Source organism: Alternaria infectoria (genome assembly GCF_024043175.1).
Source record: "Alternaria infectoria strain BMP 0036 chromosome Unknown scaffold_1, whole genome shotgun sequence".
NCBI classification, from domain to species: domain Eukaryota; kingdom Fungi; phylum Ascomycota; class Dothideomycetes; order Pleosporales; family Pleosporaceae; genus Alternaria; species Alternaria infectoria.
In genome coordinates this window covers 1756578-1780225 of record NW_026250690.1, presented here as the reverse complement: position 1 = coordinate 1780225, position 23648 = coordinate 1756578, and the positions used below count along the sequence as shown (strand labels likewise).

The 23648-nt window shown below is 53.1% G+C and overlaps 8 protein-coding genes across 8 annotated transcripts; 4 read left to right on the top strand and 4 right to left on the bottom strand.

Annotated features, from left to right (window-relative positions):
- Positions 1 to 241: 241 nt before the first annotated feature.
- J4E92_000620 (uncharacterized protein) lies at positions 242 to 1840 on the bottom strand (the record flags this gene model as incomplete). Its single annotated transcript, XM_051492035.1, has 1 exon — positions 242 to 1840. One exon carries the CDS (start codon positions 1838 to 1840, stop codon positions 242 to 244), a length of 1599 nt encoding a protein of 532 aa, XP_051357547.1.
- Positions 1841 to 4547: 2707 nt separating this feature from the next.
- On the bottom strand, positions 4548 to 8854 carry J4E92_000619 (uncharacterized protein; the record flags this gene model as incomplete). The annotated part of the gene is made up of 9 exons (XM_051492034.1): positions 4548 to 4977; positions 5033 to 5169; positions 5929 to 6396; positions 6442 to 6959; positions 7009 to 7252; positions 7297 to 7650; positions 7699 to 7941; positions 7987 to 8700; positions 8759 to 8854. 9 exons carry the CDS (start codon positions 8852 to 8854, stop codon positions 4548 to 4550), a joined length of 3204 nt encoding a protein of 1067 aa, XP_051357546.1.
- Positions 8855 to 9329: 475 nt separating this feature from the next.
- J4E92_000618 (uncharacterized protein) lies at positions 9330 to 11744 on the top strand (the record flags this gene model as incomplete). Its single annotated transcript, XM_051492033.1, has 1 exon — positions 9330 to 11744. One exon carries the CDS (start codon positions 9330 to 9332, stop codon positions 11742 to 11744), a length of 2415 nt encoding a protein of 804 aa, XP_051357545.1.
- Positions 11745 to 14227: 2483 nt separating this feature from the next.
- Positions 14228 to 15641, top strand: J4E92_000617 (uncharacterized protein; the record flags this gene model as incomplete). The annotated part of the gene is made up of 2 exons (XM_051492032.1): positions 14228 to 14598; positions 14657 to 15641. 2 exons carry the CDS (start codon positions 14228 to 14230, stop codon positions 15639 to 15641), a joined length of 1356 nt encoding a protein of 451 aa, XP_051357544.1.
- A 306-nt stretch (positions 15642 to 15947) lies between these two features.
- Positions 15948 to 17976, bottom strand: J4E92_000616 (uncharacterized protein; the record flags this gene model as incomplete). The annotated part of the gene is made up of 2 exons (XM_051492031.1): positions 15948 to 16058; positions 16108 to 17976. The coding sequence occupies 2 exons, from the start codon at positions 17974 to 17976 to the stop codon at positions 15948 to 15950; spliced, it is 1980 nt and encodes a 659-aa protein (XP_051357543.1).
- Positions 17977 to 18587: 611 nt separating this feature from the next.
- J4E92_000615 (uncharacterized protein) lies at positions 18588 to 19988 on the bottom strand (the record flags this gene model as incomplete). The annotated part of the gene is made up of 1 exon (XM_051492030.1): positions 18588 to 19988. The coding sequence occupies one exon, from the start codon at positions 19986 to 19988 to the stop codon at positions 18588 to 18590; it is 1401 nt and encodes a 466-aa protein (XP_051357542.1).
- A 272-nt stretch (positions 19989 to 20260) lies between these two features.
- J4E92_000614 (uncharacterized protein) lies at positions 20261 to 21230 on the top strand (the record flags this gene model as incomplete). The annotated part of the gene is made up of 3 exons (XM_051492029.1): positions 20261 to 20328; positions 20381 to 20638; positions 20687 to 21230. 3 exons carry the CDS (start codon positions 20261 to 20263, stop codon positions 21228 to 21230), a joined length of 870 nt encoding a protein of 289 aa, XP_051357541.1.
- Positions 21231 to 22033: 803 nt separating this feature from the next.
- On the top strand, positions 22034 to 23602 carry J4E92_000613 (uncharacterized protein; the record flags this gene model as incomplete). The annotated part of the gene is made up of 3 exons (XM_051492028.1): positions 22034 to 22146; positions 22193 to 23378; positions 23432 to 23602. 3 exons carry the CDS (start codon positions 22034 to 22036, stop codon positions 23600 to 23602), a joined length of 1470 nt encoding a protein of 489 aa, XP_051357540.1.
- Between the last annotated feature and the right edge of the window lie 46 nt (positions 23603 to 23648).

Here is a 23648-nt window from a genome sequence, read left to right as displayed (position 1 = left end):
GGAAGTGGATGATGGGCAAGAAAAGCACACAAAGTGACTGGCGTAACAAGAGTGTTGAACATGAAGTGTATAATATGAAGTTCAACTTTAATTATGATCTGAATAAACACCAAACAAACCGAAGCGCTAGCTAGACATTGTAGTGACTGTGCAGCAACGCTGTACAAAATACCAAATGAGTATACTCGCAAAACATCAAAACAGAATGCTACTGTGTACGACCACTCCATCGCAGACCCATCTAGAAGATCTCGCCAAGTCGAGGCTTTCCACCCTTCCAATCATTGCGCTCGTAGTATCGGAAGACAAGATCGTAGCCGTCCAAGTCATGTACAATGCGGTCGACGCGACGGTATCCGGCAATTGTTTCCATCCTCTTCGCCTTCTCAATGTTCTTGGCGGGCATCTCGTCAGCAGTAGGCTTAGCCTCGAAAAGAGTGACGCTGAACCTGCCAGGCTTGAAGATGCCGACGACATGCTCGACGACGTCAGCCGTCTCTCTACCAGTCTGGCGGGCAGGTACATTGGTCTCGAACGAGGCGTAGGAGCACTGGGGCTCGGGTGTGACGTGTACAGTGAAGTAGTGGGTGGCATCAGAACCCTTCTTGGAGCCGTTGGGAGCACCACCTGGGGCGGGAATGACGCCGTTGGCCGAGAAGCCACAGGGCGTGAACAGGTAGGCGTCGATGCGGGCGTCGGGGTACTTGGAGGTAGGGTAAACATCAGCCAGACCACAGTGCTCAGAAACAACCGTGCCGAGCGTATGGCCCTCAGTGGTCAACTCCTCCGGGAAAGTAAGCTCCTCGTCAGAGTTGAAACCAGAGTGATCGGAAGAGGTCTGCTCGAACACGTCGAAGCTGTCGTCAGAGGTATGGGTGTTAGCAGCGGAATTGAGGACAGTGGAGCCGCCGAGGCTCTCGCTGTGGCCATTCTCTTCCGCAATGGTACCTAGGGACTGGATGGCGTTCTTGCGAGCCTCACGGGCCCTCTGGATGTAGCGACCTTCCGCAACCGCACTTGCGTCCTCTAGATAGAACTGACGGGCGTTCTTCTCATCGAGGTCGGTCATCAGAATCTCCAGAGTCTCGTCCTCTTCTTCGTCGGTGGCCTGCTCACGCAACATGCGTTGGGGGTGGCTCACGAACTTGGTCTCGGTATCAGGCGCAAGCTTCTCTTCACCAGGACTGGGAGGTGGAGTGAGGCTGGTGTCTGGACCGGTGATGTAGAGGTACCAATGTTCGCCGTTCATCTTGCCAATCATATAGGCACTGCCACCCTGGAAGCGGTCGTCAAGGTAGCGAACCTCATCACGCCAGCTGCGGTGGGGTCCACGCTGCTGATCGGGGTAGAGATAGTTCTTCCTGCTGTAGAACACGCGGTATGGTGTGGCGGCTGGCGCGACGCCTGATGCCTTGGGTGCAACGAAGGGGAACCCGACGCCTGCAGCAATCTCCAGCATACGGGTGAGTCCCCATAGTAGAGTTGTGGTTCCGCAGGTCTTGAGCACGACCTTGTGAGGAAAGACGAACATGCTCGACTCGGACAAGAGGTAAGCGTCGACATGTTCAGACTCGATGACAGAGAGAACCTTGCAGTTGACAAGATCGAGCATGTCCTTCCAGACATCTGCCGACACCGTCTTCAGTCCAGTTGGGCCGGCCTGTCCAGGCAGTTCGGTAGCAGAAGCGCTAAACCATACTTCCAAGAGCTTCTCAGGACCCTCAAACGAGTTGGTGGAGTCGAGATCGATGGTAGCCTCCTTGTTGATGGTCAAATGAGGGGTGCCAATGTGCGACGAAGGCGAGGCAGTGTAGTGCTGAGGAATCTCAGTAGCGACCATCTCTTGACTGTGTGGCTGTCGCGCGCACGAACAGGTATGATAGGTGTGGTTGGTGGCCGTGGCTGTACGGAAGCTTGGAGAGGTGGCTAGCTAGGAAGCTATGTGCAGCACAACCTCGCTCAGACAAGCAATGCGGTGCTCGCCTGAGAAGAATTGGCCCACGGGTCGCAAAGAGTAGGCGAGGCTGGCGTGTGCCAGCAGCAGTTTATGGAGGAGAGGGTAACCGACCGTAGTCGATGTTAGGGAGGTCGGGCGTTGAGGGGAATAAACGAGGCCTTGCGCCGGGAAATGGTGGCAGCGGTTGGGGTCCTCGCGATACCAGATTCCGATACCCTGGGGAAGTATCGGGTCCAGCAGACGAGGAGATCTGCTTTAAATGGGTACGATGGTGGGTGGTGAAGGACGGGGCGTGGCGGGTGTTATCGAGGCCTGTGAATAGTCAGCACTGGCCCTTGGGATGTCTTGCACGCTGCTTCTCGCGGAGACAACGACTCACTTCGCAGGCTTGGACAGAAAGCGTACCAGGTCCTCGCGACGCATAGAAGAGCCGAGGTGGGCGGCGATAGACGGTCTGCGGGCTACTGAAGCCTAGGCAGTGGTGGTGAGGGAGGAGAGTAGGTCTGCCAGCGTGACGATGTAGGTTTGGTGGGCAGCGTTGAGCAGAGAGTCAATGCAATGGCGTTGGGCGCTGATAGAATCTGCGTGAATGAGCGGGCGGACGTGACGAGGTTATATTCCCACACGGCAGGCACGAGAGAGATGGGCGTGTGCAGAGTGTCAGGAGAGCGACGTACTGTGCGCAGTGGATGCAAACTTCACTAGGGGAATTTGACGTGTGTGGTGCTGGGGCGACGTCGTGGAAGCTTCGGGCCTTCACGCGACAGCGATTTTTCACGAGTGCGGTGTTTTCGCATCAGGACGTCACCGCCCGTCCCAGTTGGCTGGAGCGCCCCGCCGTCTGCCATCCATGGATTTCACCCGACTCGGCCACCCGCCATGTGCCTGACACAAGACGCGAATAGGTCCGACTGCCACTGCTGCCATGATCGGCTGCTGCTATGTACATCAGGGAACATGCTGCCTCTGCCATTCCATGCTACGCCCAGTCGGGATTAGCAGCACATGATCACGGCTTTACACGTACGTACCAATGGTACCTGATCTCACCAGCACAGCCTTAGCCCATCAATCAGAACCCATTGGGCATGCACTCTATGCTCCTTCGCAATCTCTTTCGTCAAAGTATCCCAATTCTAACGCAGCTGCTTTGCATTACTGCGTGCGGCCACCTCTCACAACCAGGGCGAAAATACACACCATCCAATATAGCCAAGTTGATTGTATTGCCCGGAATAATAATCGCACAAACTGCGTATACATGTATAACACCTCCCCATAAGGACACCAGGCCCTATGGCGTCAGCACAGCCCCTGCAACAAGCAAGCATACTCCCAGTACTCGTGACTACGGGCCGAAACACCAGGCGCACCCGTCTGTCTTTGTTCCAGCTTAATCGCATACAACAAACCTGATATATCTATATCCTGAATCAACACTTATTACCACCTAACCTTCCCTTTCAGGCATCTTCAACTTCAGCTTCCCTCTATTAATCATCATCTCGAAACATTCTCTCAGATCCAATACCAGCGCATCTGGTGCCTCGAAGCCTGGCAACATTGCGGGGCGGCCAGCATGGCGCTTCACCCAGGATATGTCCCAGGAACGTGCGCCCCACATTAGCGGCGTTGCGGTGCTGCTGTTAGGATGGAGGAAGGTGGAGATGCCAATTGGGGTGGATGTAAAGGGTTGGTAAGAGGGGGATTGCATGTCGATGTGTACGCGGCGGAGCCAGCGGAGGGCCTATCCGTCGTCAGACGTCAGCGGTGAGGAACTTCAGGAGAAGAGTTCAAGGGTAGACCAAGATGGGCCTCAGCACAACTTCAGGTGGCAAAGAGTACGTCACAGACAGCGGCGAGTACCTCCCGGCCTCCTCATAACAACCGTGTCAGATATATGAAAAAGGTAACGTACCGCTTCAGGCCCTGGTAACCATTGCAACATTGTAAAGTTCAGCACCTCCGTAGGACTCCATGTATAACTCTTCCCATCGCCGTCCACTCTATCTGGGCTCGTCGCACCTCCAAGCTGTGCCGTAGATGTCGAAGGAACATCCTCCTCTTCCTCCTGCTCTTCCTCACCACGCTGCATCTCTAGCTCAACCGGTGAAAGAAAGGGACTCCTTGGCCGCGACGAGAGAGGACGCGGTAATACATCTCTCGTATGTATTATATCTAGCAAGGCGGCGAGCAATCCCACTGGCGAGTCGCATAAAGAGAAGGCCAATGTCTGCGGTCGAAGCGAGTAGAGGCGATGGAGCGTAGGTCCTAGCGGCTCACCGCCATACACTGCATCCAATGTTGCCGGGTCTTTCCCATGCAGGCCTTTCGGAGGTGTCTGCACTTCATTCGGCATATATCCAAAACTCAACAACGGCACCTTTGCCCTTGTCAGCTTCGCAACCCGGTACTTGAGATAACGCATCGGCCCGCTCTTCAAGTTCGGCTTGTCAAACGATGGATTCGTAGTATGCACTGCCCGACAACTCTCTGGATGTCTTAATGCCAACGCGCGACATATACCAAATCCCCTGTAAGACTCGTCAGCGACCACGTGGCCAAAGTCGAGATCACAAAAGTATATGACTTACCATCCCGTTCCATGAGCGACGAATTGTGTGTATCCTAACCTCCCCATCAACCTCTGGAACACATCCGCTGTCCCATGCAGACCAAACCCTTCTTCCATACTGGCATCACTAAACCCAAAACCAGGTATACTCGGCGCCACAACATGAAAAGCCTGTTGTGCACTGTTCGCATGACCAGCCAGAGAGTGTGGATCCGTCAGCCCATCAATGACGCGTTGGACCTCGATAAACGACGACGGCCATGTGTGACAAAGAAGCAATGGGATGGCGTTGGGGTGTTTAGATCGCTTGTGTACGAAATGTATGCGTAGCGATTGTGTGGAATCAGTGGAGGTGACGGCGGAGGGTATGGTGATGGTAGTGCGGTATTGAGGGAGAGTCGAGTTGAAGCGCGATTCGGCGGCGCGCCAGTCGTAACCTTCGAGCCTGCTTGAATGTTAGTATTTGTGAAGGTCGGATGTGGAAGAAAGAGGAAACATACCAAAAGTCCAAGAGCGGCTCAAGCACACTCTTCGGTGTACCTTGCTCCCATATCCTCTCATCTGGCAATTCTAGTTCACGCGGTAGACGTGTCAACTCTAACTTCTTCTTGGTGAGCTCAAGGTATTTGGCGGAGACCTGTTTTACAGTTAGACTTCTCGGCTCAGTAATAGGTGGATTGTTAGGAGACACGCACATGCATGCTGTACGTGGTGATGGCTTCATCGTCGTGGGGTGCGGATGTATTCATGATTGCAGAGGTAGATTAGGTATTGGAGTGAATCTGTTCTGTTCGTTAATGCCAGTCGCAGGGCCGGGTTGGTAGGGCGCAACTATAGATACCTGTCATGTATATCCTGTCTCCGTCCAACTGTCGCATCTATACGCAGCAGCCGTAATGTATTTACGAAGAGTTTGCTACCAAAGGATCAAGACGCGGAGATTATTGCAAAAAAGTATAATGGACACTATTAGGTTGCGGGAGCACTACATGATCATGGGGTACCTCCACTTAACCTTGGAACACTTTCGTCCGTCGCGAACGCATAACAAGATAAGATCGTCCTGAGGCACGTCAGAACAGCCTGAAGCTTGCGCGTTTTGCTTCATTGTAGAGCCATGAAACGAATCTAGGGTCGCTTGTAGATGTCCTTACACTGTTGTTGGCTGTCTATCTCTAGCGCACCAAGATGTGGCGAGTGTTGTGGCTGTGCAGTCGAGCCCGAATGATCGGCAAACGTCAGGGTCTAATTAGGATAAAAAGCCTAACCCGCATGCCAGGCACACCAATGAGCATTCGCGATGCCATAAACCTTCTCGAAAACGATGGAAGTTGTGGCCAATATTCGCCATGTGGCTGAAATAACATTGCCGTGACATTTGTTACACGTCTCTAACTGTGTTGGCGCCGGCATTACCGCTGCTCGTTGGGGAGCGTTGCGCGCCTTGGGTTGCAACTCCGCGAAGATTCAGGGAGCCAATTCGCTGCACAAGATTCGTCCCGACTGCATCTACAGCCCCTCTTGGCTGCAGAAGTGAGGGCGCTGTGGCCGCAGCTTCTTGAACCTTGAACAACCTTATGCTAGTGTTGTTCCATACCCCGGCAGTACCCTTGGCTACGACCATCTCGGCTGCGAAGACGAATCCCCAGAGTAGCGATTCATACCAACCCAGAGATAAGGCCGACCACTCGAAGAGGTGCACCCTGATAGGCGAAGGCTCAATTCCACGCACCTCGGTCTCGCGTATAGTTTTCAACGCCGCGGCCGTGTCATTGGCGCTGCCTGAGCTGGGCATCTTAGGACCGAGTTCCGATATCAGCATGAGAATAGTATGCATCGGTAGTTCTGAGAGCCATCCTTCCAACTATAGAGGTTAGTAAAGCTTGTGGTCTGTACAGTGCAAACTTACCCATGGGACGGAGGGAGTAAAGAACTCATTAGTGGCTAAGGCTGGGCCCGCCAGACTATGGAGACTTGTCATACTGTTCTGCCGAGAAAAGGCAGGTTGGCCAACTGGCATCTTGCCCCTTGCCTTCTCCGACATGCCCCTTACTTGAAGCGGCACAGAGTCGTCTATAGATGACGCTATGGATGCGCTTCTTGACGCGCTTCTCGAAGCTCCTGACTGTGATGGGACGGGGGATCTTGATGGCTCTGATGGACGTGCATCTTCTGCGTCTGAGTCATCGTCGTCGCCAATAGCGAAAGCACTATCCTCTTCCGGTACATTGCCTAGAGTAGGTGTGCGAGCTACCGTAGGACTTCTAAGACTGTCAATGGAATTAGTTCGTGTAAGGTCTTCGCCGCCTTCTTTGCGTTGCTGGTTCTGACGCTCGATTTCTTCTTGGCCGCTCTCCAACGTGAAGTCTCGCAGTGCCTGGAACCTTTTCCGCGATCTCACGATAGCGTACACCAAGTTCGGGTTGTCTGAAGACGATTAGAACAAGAAAGAGAGGACCGGGGTTGCTAGTCTTACGTGGGTATTGATGCTCAATCATAGCGTTGAGAACTTCTAACAATGATTGCAGAAGAGTGTGGTTGTTTTCGTTGGCGAATAGGAAGCTAGGAGATGACATGGACGCAAAGAGTTGGAGCAATTTAGAGCTCGAGGCGCGTCCGATGTTCTGAACGTAAGCCGCGATGTTGTTGAGGATTGCGAGTAAAGCAGGGTAGATGGCGTCTAGCCTGCCTTTACCAGTGGTGAGTAAGGTATATATAGACTAGCATAATTAGCACAGGTATTGATTTTAATGGTGATACATACAGTGATGACGTAGTCGGCGTATGTACCGTGGAAGTTGGGTATGCGTATGCTAGCTGGAAGCGACTCTTGCCCCTCAAAAGTCTTGTTGAGGCTCTTGCCAAACTGCGGTTCGACACTCAACGTCTGGAGCACGAAGATGCACATGCGCACAAGACCCTGCTTTGACAGATCATTCCGCTGGTCGATGGCATAGTAGAGCACCAAGACGACGAAATCGTGGGCTCTATCGGTGTCAATGATGAAGGAGCGGAAGCGCTTATTGCACTGCAGTGCCTCCCAAAACAGCATGATCATTTCGGGTGCCCAGGTCAGTGACTTGTGGCTACCAGGAAGATAGGAGGTGTTGGCTTGAAGCTATTCTGTATCAGCGAGAGAAAACAGCGCATTGGATGTGTTGCATACCGGCTGATTGAGTATTCTCGTCATACCATCAACCAGGAACTGGAAGTCTTGGGGACGGTGTAGACGGCCGAGAAAATGGCGGAAGAAGTTCTTAGGCGCTGGGCCGTTTCCAGACTCGGGTATGGGGTACAGGACGAGGACGAGGAGCAACTGCAAGCAGTAGGTAACCAGGACCTGTCGCTGGTCCTTAAAGACGACGTGGTCGTATGGCACGCGCCATGTTGCGGGGTTGTATTTGAGGGTCTGCGAGATTCAGTAGTGCATAACAGAGAATATCAAGGCACTCACGGTATTGAGCAGCGAGCAGAGGACGGACAGAACGACCTGCTTGTCGGGACAGGTCGCAATGTAGGTGATAGCCTTAACGCCCTTGACTGGCAGCACGCCCGCCGACATGTACATGGACTTGCTGGCTAAAGTAAGCAGCAAGCGCAGGATCTCGGTCCTGTTGCTCTCAAATTCCTTGGTCGAGGCGACGGGCGTGTTGCAGCCAACGCCGCTCTGCCATATCGCATACGAGACCTTGTTCTTGCCAGCCGCGACTTTGGGAAGGGTGAAGTCTGAGAAGAAGAGCAGGTCAATCAGCGTGTCGATGATCTCCTCGGCCAGCGGCTTGGCTTTCTCGAACTCAGGCTCCTTCTCGGTGGGCGTCTGCTCAGGGTCGGCCTCGTCGAAGATGATCTCGCTTCGCACCAGCTGGCCCCGCCGACTGCGCTTCCGCCGCGCGGCCCAAAAGAATTGGTCCTCCCAGGTCTCGAGGTGGTCGGCTTCGTACAAGAAGGGCAGCAGTCGCGTGAGGACCCGTATGCAGTTGAGGGCGTCGCGCTCCGGGGCCAGCTCGGGGTCGGGGAAGGAGGGGTGGTTGCGCAGGACTATGAGGCGCGAGGTGACGGCGAGGATGAGCGTCTCGAGATTGGCGAGGTTGTTGTCGCGGGTGCGGCGAATGTCTGCGGGCGAGAAGAGCGAGAAGACATCTTCCGTCGACTCGGGCAGCTCCCAGAACTGGCGCCGTCGTCAGTACAGCAACAGCACAGAGGGCAGAGGGCAGGGCAGAGCATACGCCAGTCCAATAGGCGTCGTCGGCGGGGATCTGCTTGGGCTCAGACAGGCGGAAGACGCCCTGCTTGAAGGACAGTTTCGAGTCGGATGCACCCATTGGCAAGCATGTCACGGCGTCATGTGCGCATTCTAGGTGCGGTAGATTGACACAGTAGATGTGGTGAGAGCAGCCTCGCCGAGAGTGACGTCGGCAGCGCCCCCGAACAAACGCCGGCTATTCACATGCTTTCGCGTCTGGGCGCGTTGCCAGTTCAGGCTCACCACCCAGTCGACTTATCTTCGTCGTCTGCTCAGACCGGCACAGTCATCGTCTGCTCCACGCTCAGTGACCGTCCAGAAGTTGCATTTGGGTCCAGACGCGAATGCAGGTGCCATACGTCATTACATAATCACCGCGGCGCCTTTCTTTCCCTGTGCCTGCTGCCTCCGCCACCGACACTCCACCCGCGACCGCTGCACGTCCATACCACCCGTCAATATCTTGTCGCTCCCACCGCCCGCCTATTCTCGCACCCGTATACTACAGAGATATATAACGAGGCTCCGTCTTTCAGCAGCAGGCGGCCGCCACGATGCCACCCAAACGCAAGCTAGCGCAGACGGCAGCAGACGCAGAGGCCGAGGATGGCTGGGACGACAACGATGAGGGCCCCATGAGTGATCAGGAGACGTTCGACCAGCTCAAAGAGGAGTTCGACGTCAAGGCCATGACAAAGCGAGCGCGCGCTGGTAGGGTCAGAGACGCAGCGGCCGATCTCTTCAGGAAGTCAGACCAGTGGAGTGCGGAGCTGAAGCCTGACCATCACAATCGCCCGCTCTGGGTCAACGACGCGGGTGGAATCATCCTCGAGTCCTTCCATCTTCTCTTCGATGAGGCCCAGGACTTTTTGATCAACATCGCCGAGCCGCAGTCGCGTGTCTCCAAGATGCATGAGTACCAGCTTACCACCCACAGCCTCTTCGCCGCCGTCAGTGTTGGGCATTCCAAGCAGGAGATCATAGACAAACTCGACCGCTACTCCAAGACAGCTCTATCCGCCGCCATCATGCAATTCGTCGAGAAGTCCACCTCCGCCTTCGGCAAGGCCAAGATCGTGCTCAAGAAGACATTGTCGTACATTGAGAGCGAGGACCCTACCATACTACAGAAGCTTCTACGCGACCCTGTGGTCGCCGAGTGTCGGGCAGATTCAACAGACGGTCTCATCAAGGAGGCCGCCCCGAAGATTGGTCAGATGGCTATTCCGGGTACCAAGCTCGCTGCTGGTGCGAACAACATGGCACAGCAGCAACAGCCAGAAGCTGCACAGCAGCCGCCGCCAAGCGACATGATCGCCACGCTTCGAGAAGACGACGACGATGACGAGGTGGCCCAAGTCCACTCGTTTCAAATCAGAAGCGAAGAGCGCGAAAAGGTCGTCAAGCGCTGTCGGAGCATCGGTCTGCCGCTCACGGAGGAATACGACTTCAACAACGACGATACCAACCCGAACCTCGAAATCGATCTCAAACCCCACGCGCAAATCAGATACTACCAGGAAAAGGCTCTGAGTAAGATGTTCTCCAACTCTCGAGCGCGCTCCGGCATCATCGTGTTGCCTTGTGGCGCAGGTAAGACTTTGGTTGGCATCACAGCTGCCTGTGGTGTCAAGAAATCCGTCATCGTCTTGTGCACGAGCGCCATGTCTGTTGTGCAATGGCGAGCCGAATTCATCAAATGGTCCAACATCAACCCAGAGGACGTTGCTGTCTTCACTGCCGATAACAAGACCAGATTTCCCCGCCAGGCCGGTATCATTATCAGCACCTATTCTATGATCAGTAACGCTAGGAAGCGTTCGCATGATGCTGAAAAGGTCATGCAGTTCATCCGTGAGAGAGAATGGGGTCTGCTGATTGCCGACGAGGTGCATGTTGTACCCGCCAATATCTTCAAGAAGGTCACCTATGAGATCGCATCACACGCGAAACTCGGTCTTACTGCTACACTGTTGCGAGAAGATGACAAGATCGATGACCTCAACTTTTTGATTGGACCCAAATTGTACGAAGCTAACTGGCAAGAGCTATCGGAGCAAGGTCACATCGCCAAAGTCCAGTGCGCTGAAGTCTGGTGCCAGATGACACCCGAGTTCTACACCGAGTGGCTCAAACCATCGTCCCTGCAAAAACGTGCACTGCTTTCCATCATGAACCCCAAGAAGTTCCAAGCCTGCCAGTTCTTGATCAATTACCATGAGTCACGAGGCGACAAGATCATTGTTTTCTCTGATAATGTTTACGCACTAGAGAAATACTCACGAAAATTGGGCAAGGCCTACATCTACGGCGCGACACCTCAACAAGAACGTCTCCGTATTTTGGAGAACTTTCAACACAATGAGCTCGTCAACACTATTTTCCTGTCCAAGATTGGTGACACCAGTCTCGATCTACCCGAGGCAACGTGTCTCATTCAAATCTCTTCCCACTACGGTTCCCGTCGTCAAGAAGCACAGCGCTTGGGCAGAATTTTGAGGGCGAAGCGTAGGAACGACGAAGGCTTCAACGCCTTCTTCTATTCCCTCGTCTCCAAAGACACCGACGAGATGTACTATTCGTCGAAGCGACAAGCCTTCCTTGTTGATCAAGGATATGCCTTCAAGGTCATCACGCGTCTCGAAGGACTGGAGAACTTCTCACAATTGGCGTTTGCGACACCGCAAGAGCGCCGAGAGCTACTGATGGATGTCCTTCTTGCCCGTGAAGAAGACGCAAAAGAAGAGAGGATTGAGGGTGATGCTTTCGGCACTAAGTACGCCTCCAATAAGGGTAATAGGAAGAAGAACGGTGTGAGACGAGCAGCAGGTACGCTATCCGAGTTGTCCGGTGGCCAAACCATGGCCTACATGGAGGTCAACAAGAGCAGAAATAAGGAGCTCAAGGGTACCAAGGGTGTCCAGAATGCGTTTATGCGGAAGCTGGCTAGATCTGGACCCAAGAAATAATGTGTACGATACCATGGTGCGTGTGTCGCATTTTGCATTGCTATGGCGTTGTCATTATGGCATACTCTTTTCGGAGTTTCCAACCGGGTGGTTTTTGTGGTTGGAAAAGCGACCTGTCGGAGTACTATCCATTCAAAATATATATTGAGCTTTACATTGTCCCACTTCGGAGGGGCAGGGTTGAAATAACACCCGTCTCAGGCGAGCAATTCACATACTCAAACATAGCGTCGCCCTCGTTGATGACACATACCTCGTGCCATGTTCGAAATCTCCTCTCATCTCCAAACGCTTTGTAATGTGCAAGTGCACCACCATAGATCTTCAGATGCGACGCGTGGCTTTTGGCCCAATGCTCTAGGTCTTCGAGGTTGGCGAAGAAACCCGCGCCACACGATTCCTTTCGCTCTTCCTTACTACCACAAGGGGATTGTACATCCTCATTACGAAGATATTGGATACTAAGAGCTCCAGTCTCCGTTGAATTCTCATGTAGATATTTGAGGCCTTGCTTCAGAGTCGGTTCGAGCTTCTGCTCATACGAATCTGCTTCTTCTTTACCGCAGTTTTCCCAATGTTGGCCAGAACGAATGTGGACCATGTTCTCGTGATTGGTACCGGTCAAGTATTGGCCTATGCTATTTGGTATTGGGTTCGGACGCGGCATGTCAGCCGCTCGAGGGAAAAGATCGTGTGCGGAATCTGGAATGCGGTCTCGAGCTGCTCCCCAGTACGTGCTTAGGTTGTGTTCTTCGGTGCTGGCTCCAGGTAGTCTCGCCAGTCCGGGAAGATAGTCAAGACCAGAATAGTTCGTTTCGAGACGTGATACTGATGTCTTGAAGGCTTCGTGCCACAGCCCGACATGTGGGCGACCAGCAGTGGATATGTTCTGATGTATGCTTCTTAGATCCAATGATTCGATGGCACTATTGCGTCTTGCTTCATCGCTCCAATAGCACACCCACACAGTTCCTTCGATGCGACTGTAATTGTCTAGCGTAGTGAATGCTTCTACTGCTTCTGGCGCTTCATTTTGTCTGAGCCATTGCTGGATAGCACAGACGCCTTCTTCTTTTGCCTGAGCAGCTACAGCGCTGTCCTCATGCTGCTCGATGCCAACGTAAGATGTAAATACCTGTTCGACATTGGCGGGTAGGCTGAGTTTCCATCGAGGGATGGGAACGCGATGATTTCGAGGTTTGCGCAAGGGATACAGGCGAGCGGGGCAAGACATTTGGCCTGTTTCAAAATGCCGACTGATATGATACAAGGTATCTTGAAGGAGCCGGGGCTGGAATCTTTTGTTCTAAAGACGAATTGTGGCGAGACCCCGCATCCTCAGCCTTATCTCGGCATTAGCTTTCAAGAGGTAGTCTTTACGTACTCTAGTCCGTGTTCTCAACGTCCCCAAGTCCACCTTCCTCCGGCGACGCGGATACCTGATGGCAGCGTCCTCCAGACAGTAGCCGCCTGCAGCATCTGCATGTAGTATCAGGCTCTTGCACGGGGGACAAAGAGCTGTTGCGCTTTGTAATGCTCAACAGTTAGCATGATAGAACGAGACAGCCAAGCTTGAGCGTTGAGCGAATCGTGGCGTCGATGTGGCGGCGCGTCTCCCCGCACTTTCGGACTTTCAGCGCTTGGCACTTACGGACATTCGGATTTCTCAATCCCAACGTTCTTTCGCGATCTTCCCCAGCGACTCGAAACGCCTTAAACCCCATAACGCGTCAGGCACCACGCCAGGCGCACGTTCAAAGACCCAGATCAATGCCGGTTTGGGGACGACTTAAGTAGGGCTCACGCGTGTTGTTCTCCAAATGTTTGTGAGACTCCTCTGCGACATGTCGCAGCGTCACGAACGGCCGAGTTATGCCTAACCCGACCTGTCGGATGCGTAACGTGTTTGCTGATCGTGAAAAACGTCCGGCTGGGCAGTTTACGATATGGTGATGGATATATATCATGGTGGTTAGCGATTTGTATTTTGTTCTGTAGACTGGTTCTCGACTTCTCCTTCACCTCTCTCTACTTGCACTTTTTTTCGCTTCGTCGCCTGCTGGTATTGGCAAACCGCTGGACGGCATTTTCTCTTCTTTTTGCTACCTTTCGCATTCGATCTTCAAGAGACGCGGGCCGTCCCTTCCGCATTAACTCCATTTGAACATCAAAGCCGGTCATCATGGGTTGGGGTGTATTGGAAAGCAAGCGGTCAGCATTTCCTCGGGGTACCTCTAGATTAGGGGTCAAGGATACGAGCGACGACAAGGTACCCGAACTTGATACCTCCAAAAGGAATGGAGGCATTGTACTCTCCCCTCAACCGTCCGACGACCCAAACGACCCTCTGAACTGGAGTTTGAAGTGGAAATGCATTCATCTGCTCATTCTCGCTTTTGGATCTGCAGTCACGAACGCGTAAGTCTCTCTCATACGGATTGGACTGGCAAATCCTTACGCTCATCTATCATAGAACCACAACTATGCTTACCCCAGGCTTGGAGCCGCTCACCGAAAAGATCCAGAGCAATGAGGGCGATGTGTCGACATGGCTGCTTACAGCACCAACATTCTGGACTTCAGCCGCAGCTTTCGTCGCGGTTGCGGGAACGGATGTTTGGGGGCGAAGACCGTTCTACATCTGGAGCGTTGTACTGCTTGCTCTAGCCAACTTCGCGGCTTACCTTTCTTCAACATTCCCCATGCTAGCCGTCGCTCGAACAGCTGGTGGTCTCTTCTCTGCACCTTTGTTCACCCTCCTTACCGCAACGATCAGCGACATTTTCTTCGTTCACCAACGAGGTCGATCTATCGCGGTGTGGAATCTGATGCTGAACTCTGGAGCTCAAGTTGGGTGAGTTATATAACAGTAATCCGTCACCTCTCTAGCTGCTAACAAAGGCCCCTTTTAGTCAAATCATCGCCGGTTTTGTCACCGATCAGTTCGGCGTTTCCGCCAACTTCCTCATCACCGCCCTCATCTACTCAGCTCTGATCCCCGTCTTCTACCTTACCATCTTCGAGTCAGCCTACTTCAACCGTAAGACGGACGATGTCACAACAATCCACGTGCCCGCCGATAAGCTAAGCGCAGAATGGGACGAGGAAGATCTAAAGGCCTCCATTCGACCTGCAAGGCAGACATACAACGAAAAGCTAGCTCTGTCTCGCGGCCGACTCTCGGATAAGTCGTTCTTCAAAGGCATTATCAAGCCCCTTGGCCTCATCAGCTCACCCATCGTCTTCTACAGCTGTTTTCTCAACACCACAGTATTCCTGTTCCTGGCTGGCATGTCCACCTTCATGTCGATTCTGTTGTCATCTCCTCCATATGATTTGACACCTAGTCAGATCGGTCTGAGCAACCTGCCTCTATTTGTGGTCGGTCTACTGTCTGGACCGTTCTTCGGCTGGATGTCTGACGCCTCGGTCGGCCTGATGGCGCGCCACAACGGTACCACTAAAGGCATGGTCGAGCCCGAATTCCGCCTCGTTCTCCTTTTGCTTTCGACCCCAATCACCATGGTCGGCTTGATTGGTCTGGGCGCTTCTTTCCAGAACAGCCTACCCCTAGTCTGGATTCTCATCTGGATGACAGTCACCAACGTGGGTAGTGTCGCTGGTGTGCAAATTGCCATCGCCTACGTCATCGACTGTCACCCCGAGCATTCTGCTCAAGCTTTCTCCTCAATCAACATGATCTCGGCTGGTGCTGTCACTGTTGGTATCACTCCGATGATTGGCTGGCTTGATTCTGCTGGACCTATGGCAGTCTTCGGAACTCTAGCATCGGCCGCTGCTATTGTTACGGGAGCTGCACTTCCACTCTATGTGTTCGGCAAGAAGATTCGCGCTTGGTATGAGAGTGCACCGTGGGCCCAGAAGCTTCTCGACTGAGCGCGGAGCCAATAAAGAAATGGGACATTTCAGGCATACCGTAGGAGGCGGAAGGTAGACAGCAGTCATTACCGAAGTTTACAACACTATTGCAAGGAGACACAATCCAGTCACTCACTCGTATTCGGCAATAGAAATCTCCAAGCATACCATCATTCATTTCACCCAATGTATTACTTAGAAGCCTGTAACTCAGCACTAGACACGCCATGAAGACACATGACATCAATGCAATTTCTCGTTTTCGTTCATCATTGAACACTAGGGTAATGCAGTGATACATTTTTTCATCGCATATAGCCATTCCTAATTTGCAGCATTTCGCACCTTTGCATCTTCAACTGCTTTATCCCAGCTTGTTCGCCATATGAATACACCTTCGATGGCAGCGACTATGCCAAGAGCAATCGCAGGTCCCTGTGACATGTTAACAGATGTTAGATTGGGTGTCAGCAGCGAGACTTACACTCCAAAGCCCATACAGACCCCAATGTGGGGATCCAAACCCGGTGCCGAAGCTGATCGGGATACCAACGATATAGTAGGCGAACAATCCAACATAGCCACCGATCTCCTGTCTGCCCAAGCCACGCAAGATACCGTTACAGTTGGCGGCTAACGCATCAAAGACCTGGAAAGTCGCGCATAGCGGTAGGAGCTTTGCGACCATGTCTATGACTTCTTCGTCAGGTGTAAAGAGACGGGGAATGGCCTCACGAAGAAGCGAAAGGAGTAGTAAATTGAAGATGCCGACAAGGACCGAGGCAAAGACGGCGACCTTGGCTGCTGTCTTCGCTGGAACTGCCAGAGTAGCGCCGATGAGATTAGCGATACGCGTGGATGCTGCCACGCTCATGGGAAACGGTATCTGGAAGGTGATACCGGTAATCGAGCCCAACACAGACTGCGCCGCAAGTTCAGTCGGGCCAAGCCACGATGAGCTCAACGTCAAGATCTCGAAAGCTAGGAACTCGGCAAGCACCATGATCAAGCCGGGAAGCGCAAGCTTCACCATCGGCATCCAGTTCCTGAGCGCTCGTCGATCGAAACCACCCCAGCATTGGTATCCGTCGATGAACCTGACGTAGAGAAACAATAGCAGAGGAAGGATGTTCTCTGTTATGGAAACAGCAATGGGTGCGCCAATGAATCCCCAGCCGAGATGCCACACCATGAACCAGTTGAGGAAAGCGTTTAGTGGTGCGCAAATGAGGAGAATGTACATAGTCGCGCTGAAGATACCTTGCGCCTGTACATAACGTTTTCCGCTTTCGAAAGCCGCATAGCCGGGCGCTCCAAAGATAAGAACCTTCAAGTACAGTCCGGCTAAGCGTGCCGTTTCCTTCTCTGGAACAATGAGCGAGAGGATCTGTGTGCCAAAGGCCCATATGAGCGATATCGGAATGGTGATCAAGAGGAGAAAGTACAACATGCGTTGCAGTTGTAAACCAACGAGATGGGGACGTCCCGAGCCGTATGCTTGTGCACATAAGGTATCGAGCGAGGTTGCTAGACCCTGGTATACTGCATAGCCCGTTATCGACGCCGTCATACTCGCCAGACTCACAGCTCCTAGTTCGGTTTTGCCAATGTGTCCGACGGTGAAGATACTCGCTACCGGCAAGCTATACTGTAGTAGGAATGTCAAGATAAGCGGTGCGGAACTCTTGGTTAAGACTTTAGCTTCTCGCTGCCAGCTCGTGTTGATCTTCCCTGCTGCAACCGCCTCGTTCCATTTCTTGTTGATTGTCTTGGGTGAGTCCAACCCCCCGTATGGTTGGCCTGGATCACCTTCAGATGCTCCCAATAGCGCTGTTCGCTCGGAGGGTGATTCGACTGCGCTTTCCTCGTCTGGCGTGCTCTTGACTTTTCGCAGTCCTGAAATTGACATTCTAGATCGCACTCGATCAAAGGGTCCCTCGCTTCCAGCTCTTGGGTGCTTGGGCGGGATCAGATGGTTGTCGCGGAGCAGACTCCGCTCTTCGTCTCGCGCGTTCTCCCTCTCTTTCTTCGACAGATGACTGTGTTTCTTCCATGACGTTGGTAGATGACTCCTTTCGGGTACGCTGGACGATATTATGGCGGTGGATCGTGATCCTGGGTTGACCCAGGAAGGCCGGCGATAAGAATTTATCATGGAATATTGCTGCCGGATTGTATCCGAACCCGAGGAAGACTCATCGTCATCCTCTGATGCAGACTCGTCTTCCTCGCGATCTCGTGCAATAGCCTCTTCTGCTATACCCTGTGACTGAGTGAAACCCTCCATTTGAGACGCGACATCGTTTGCGAAATCATTGACAGAATGTTCTGCTGGTATCGTTGGCGGGGCCATTGCTGATGGGTTTGAAGCGCGAATCCAAGATCAGATGCGCCACCCACTCATAAATATGTTGGTGAAAGAGGAATGCAGAGATATAGAGGGCAGGACTACCAGAAAGTCAAAGAGTGGGGACTGACTGATATGGGCCCTCGCATATGACTTTTGCATTGGCTGACAGAATTCGTATGCATGGTCTAATGCGGCAGCTGCAAGCGAAAATAGTGTTGGCTTCCGCCCTGGCTTAGATACATGACAAGCGGCAGTAAAGGGCGCACGTCGTGACTCTAACCTGTACGATTATGACTATTCGGCGGTTGCGGCAGGTTGAAGGCCGGCTGATCTTTGCAGGATATCGTCGGCTGAGGCTGATTTTCGTGACCTAGCGCGCGTGCGCACAGTCAACCAAAGGTGGAATGCCTCATCGGCTCGTACTACGCCGGACCCCGATCACGTCACCGAATCTTCTTAATGATTCAGCGTCAAACGAAAGGCACGATATGTAAAGAGGCTTTTTTTTCGAACACGACGACAACAAAGGTCCGGAGTAAATTAGAAGTAGTCACAAGTCCTTACTAGTCTTGTGGAATGATTGCTAAGGGGTATGACGTGCCACGAAAATAACTCTAAACAACGACTCTTCGCAAACCTTCAGTGCCACCAAGTATCCTCCTTCCAGTAATAGCATCTCTTCCTTTACCGCTCTCCCATCTTCCCTCTCTGCTTCCCTCTTCCCTACCCCAGCCCTCATCTTCTGCTTCTCCATCATCACCCGTTCGAAATCCTGCAGCACCCTCCATGAAGGCGACCTGGCGGTCGTGATCACCCCCAACCCACCTGTGTATGCAAGTATAGCAATAGACATATCCCGTAGGCGAGGCTGTGGGTGTTACGATGGGTGTTACGCAGATGGGACATAACGTTGATGATGGTGGTAAGGGTACAGTGAGGATTGGGAGGAGGGTGGTTGAGGATATTGGAGGGTCGATGCGTTGAGGTTGGTCCGACAAAGACGATGTCGGCCGTGCCTTCTCGGAAGACCCTCCCTGTTTCGAAGGTTGCTGCTTCGCGGATGGCGGTAACGAAGGTAATATTGGCGGTGGTAGGTCGATGTTCTCAGCGGCTTTCCTGGATAGCTGTCGGGCGAAGTCTGAAGCATGCCACCATTCTAGGAACTTGAGCGCGAAGATACTGGTTGGAAGAAGAATCTTCAGCGAACTCAACAAGCGCGGCTCTATGCTCCTCGCAATGTTTCTTGGCGAGAAGATAGATCCGCCTTCTCCAGGCCGCGCCGGGCCAACCTTCCTCGGCGCCGTCGCAATCTCAATCGCCCTGTGATCGGCCTCTCCCAGTCTTCGTATACGCGAGCCGATGACCCACATGAATGGCGAATGATACTTGGTCCCATCAAAGAGGTAGGCCATGTTGAAGGCCAGCAAGGAGAAGTAGTAGGCGGCATTGACACTCGGGTATATGTTGCGTAGAAACCACTTGTAGTAGTGCATCAGCCTCTCCTTCACGCTGGCCCCTGCTCTTAATCCTTCTCTGTCACGGTTGTACCCGGGTCCCAAAAGGTTGGCATGCGCAGCGTGGACATCGTAGCCCTCGTCGAACTTCCTCTTCAGCCATGGGAGGCCGACCAGGACGGCGAGATTCTTCCATATATCGCCACTACCCAGCTTTACAGCCTCTCGTACGCTGTCCGATGCGCCCAATTGTGCGCGCGGTATCTCACCTCCTCGCACTTTCAGCACCCGGGCGCGCTTCAGCCCGTAGAAGTTCTCGGTGAATGATCCGCCGTATGTGCGAAGGAAGTGGCGCTCCACGAGCAGCATAAGCAGCGCGTAGACTTCATCGAAGGAATTGAGTATGGGTAGGAGGTAGCGTGGATATCGGGGTGTTGTGATGGCGAGGAGGTAGCGCAGCGACGGGGGCAGGAGCGATGCGAGCTGTTGCTCGGAAAGGAGTTCGAAGAGCGAGGGCTTGAGGTCGTCTATGCCATGCTGGAGGGCGGGGAGGAACTCCATGTCAGCCTGTGAGAGGGACTGGGAGATCGGATGATCATGGGGTTGGGGTTGATGAGTGTTGTGGCATCGTCGGCTTCGCGATAGTTGATGCGGCAGGTACGCGCAGCCGAGGCAGGAGCGCTCGGGGCTAGCCGTCGCCTCCGCGTCCGCTCGACGCGTGCACTCCTCCCTACGTCACATGCTCCCCCAGGCGGCAACTGACACCGCTGCGCTTCAGTCATAGCTAATGTAGCAGCAAGACGCTCTCGTATACAACAATCTACTTCGCCACGATGTATTCAGACGACCCAAGATGCACCGAACTCGCGTATCCCGACCTGGTCAACTTTGGCGTCTCCGTGTAAGCCTGCCCTGTTCGTCGCATGTCAACACAGCTAATCACCGTCGCGTAGCTTCATAGTCCTCGGAATACTCGTATCCTACCTTCCACAGCACTATAAGATCATATCGCGTCGGTCATCGCGTGGTCTGAGCCCCATGTTTGTCCTCCTAGGGACTGTGTCGGGAACCGCTAGCATCGCGAACATCTTGACCCTACCGGAAAGCACGAGGGACATGGGATGCTGTAAGGAGATTGGAAGCTTTCCATGCGCAGCAGCTATGCTCGGGATAGTACAGATCGGGGTGCAGTGGAGCTGTTTCTTCTTCATGTATGGCACTCTCAACCGTCCAGCATACTAGACACTAACAACTGACAGCATGCTACTCTTCCTCATCTTCTTTCCTCGAGGCAACTCACCAACTGTAGAAGAAGAGCAAGACACCGACATGCCCACATGGAAAGAGGCCGTCCTCGTCCTGGGTGTTTCACTCGCGTTCTTCGTCGTCGCATTCATCGGCTCCGTCGTTTTCGTATACGCGCTCCCTTCACACGTTCGCGGATGGGCAAACTTCCTCGGCTTGCTTGCTACCGTCCTTGCCGCTATACAATACATACCACAGATCCTCATGACTTGGAGACTACAGGAAACCGGAAGTCTATCCATCCCTATGATGTGCATTCAGACACCGGGGAGCTTCGTCTTTGCCGCAAGTCTATATGCGAGGCTAGGACCTGGAGGCTGGAGTGCTTGGGGCTTGTTCATCTTTACGGGCATCCTCCAAGGTTTCCTACTCGCTATGGGTTTGTCTTTCGTTCTGAAAGATAGAAAGAAGCAGAGAGACCAGCAACTTGCTGATGCCGATGGGAGCGGCGTTGCTGGTGATAGCGAGCGAGCGCCATTGCTGCATGGTGAAAGATGACATCTTGATCCTTGATACCACTGATATCCAATCTCGCCTAATAAACCTAATACCTTCACATTTCTCTTCGATACAGACTTCTTACCGAGTACACTTCCTTACATTTACTCTGTTCATGGACTTGGAAGCGCCCAGAGACGGACCTTGACATCGAGGTACTCGCGCCCTTCGCAAGCTATATATGCTGGCGTCGCCTCACTCAAGTCAAGATAAGACACATCACATTCGTCGCAACTGTGGGATCCAACTCAGCCGCATGAACTCACCAAAAGCATTCCAGTCGCAATTTTCTGTTATCATGGATCATAGTCCCGAATTCATATTCAGTTCGCCGCTCGGACACGCCAACGCCACCAATACCCAGGAGCCATGACACGGAACGTACTCATCGGTGAAGCTTGCATCTCTTTCAATCGGTCAACCAGAGACCGTTCGGATATATCGACTTCTCTGGTCACCTTGCGATAGAAGAGACTGGATTCGTGACGATGGTAACCTTCCCGCCAAGCCAGTCTATCGCCCTTTGGGCAGGTATCAATGTCTGCCCCTTGGCAACTTGGCAAAGACCGATCTACTCTCTTGTGACCTTCTTTTCCGGACACAACACCTGCAAGACGATGATAAGAGTGGGCCAGGTACGGTGTTCCGCGCTCAAACAAGCTGCATTTACCCAGGAAGCCGGAACGTCCAGTGGCGGGAAACATGCGTATATGAGTTCGGCGCCGCCACCTAAACATGGGCGACGTTACTCGCACGCTCGTCACATCTGGATCCTGGAGAAGCTAGCCGATTAAAGTGACAATATGAAGGTTTCCAGTGCTATCGTCCTTGCGGGCGCTGCGCAAGCGTTCGCTGCTGTGCGACCCCGGCCTATGGTATCATCTGGACCAATCCAGGCTGAGATCAAGACTGAGAAGTACGAACGTCTATTCGTTGCTTCGACGACTCACTGACTTTTCTAGGTTGATGGGTAACCTCAAAGCTTTTGACTCTATCGCAAAAGCAAATGGCGGCAACCGTGCTTTCGGTCTTCCGGGCTACGCTGCATCTGTTGACTACATGCTCGCCAAAACCCAGAACACACACTTCAAGACATGGACTCAGGATTTCCCGGCTCTTTTCAACAAGATTGAGTCAATTGAATTCAGTGTGAGCAACAGCTCTTACCGTGTCATTGGATTGTCCTACTCGCCATCGACCACTCCGGAAGGATTGACGCTTCCGCTTGTTCTGGGTGCTTCTGGACCTGAAGGTTGCACAAACGAAGCCTATGATAACCTTGATGTTGAGGGCAAGATCGTTTTGGTGCAAAGAGGGGCCTGCCCTGATGGTACTACCCTCGCTGGGCGCATGAAGCCTGCCGCTGCCGCTGGTGCCTCTGCAGTAATCATCTACGCAAGCGACACCGCGAATGTTACCGGTGGCACGTTGTCCAACCCTAACCCCGAATACGTGTCAACCGGCTACATCAACCTCGCCGACGCTGAACCCCTCGTCGCACGCCTCCAGGCCGGCGAATCTGTCGAAGCGTACTTCCAGCAAACCCAAACCGTGGAAACACGCATCACACAGAACGTCTTCACCGAGACCAAAGACGGTGACCCAACTAACGTCATTATGCTCGGTGCGCATCTTGACAGTGTACAAGCCGGCGCTGGTATCAACGACGACGGCTCAGGCAGCACACTCATCCTCGAGATTGCTAAGGCGCTCAGGAGATTCAACGTCAAGAACAAGGTCCGATTCGCATGGTGGGGCGCGGAGGAGAACGGCCTTCTTGGATCCAAGTACTACACGCAGAACTTGAACGCCACAGAAGCCAACAACATCCTCACTTACCTCAACTTCGACATGGTTTCCCGCGGTTACTTTGGTGTCTTCGATGGCGATGGCAGCACTTTCAACCTCACGGGTGCGCCGGGATCGGCAGCCATTGAGAAGCTCTTCGTCGAGCATTTCCAGAAGGAGGGTGTAAACGTGACAGCCGCACGCTTCACCGGTGGAAGTGACTACCAATCTTTCATGAACATTGGAAAGCCCGTTGGAGGTCTCCACACTGGAACTGGTGTCGAGCAAGATCCCTGCTACCACCAAGCTTGCGATACGATTGACAACCCCAACCCAGAGACACTTTTCATCAACGCCAAGGTAAGCACCAAGAAACCAGCTTACACAGTGAGAACATCTGCTAACAAACATAGGCTGCTGCACACGTACTTTCCATCCTTGCCACCAAGGGTGAGCAGATTATTCCCAAGAGCCCGGTGAACGCCAGCATGATCACTGAGCGTGGTATCATCGGTGTTGAGCCGAGATGGACGCTGCCTGCGGAAGGAGAAATGCACCTTTCTACGTGCGGACATGAGGTCTAATCGTCTAGATCAAGAGATGTGTATATAGCAAGGGTCACAGTCAAGG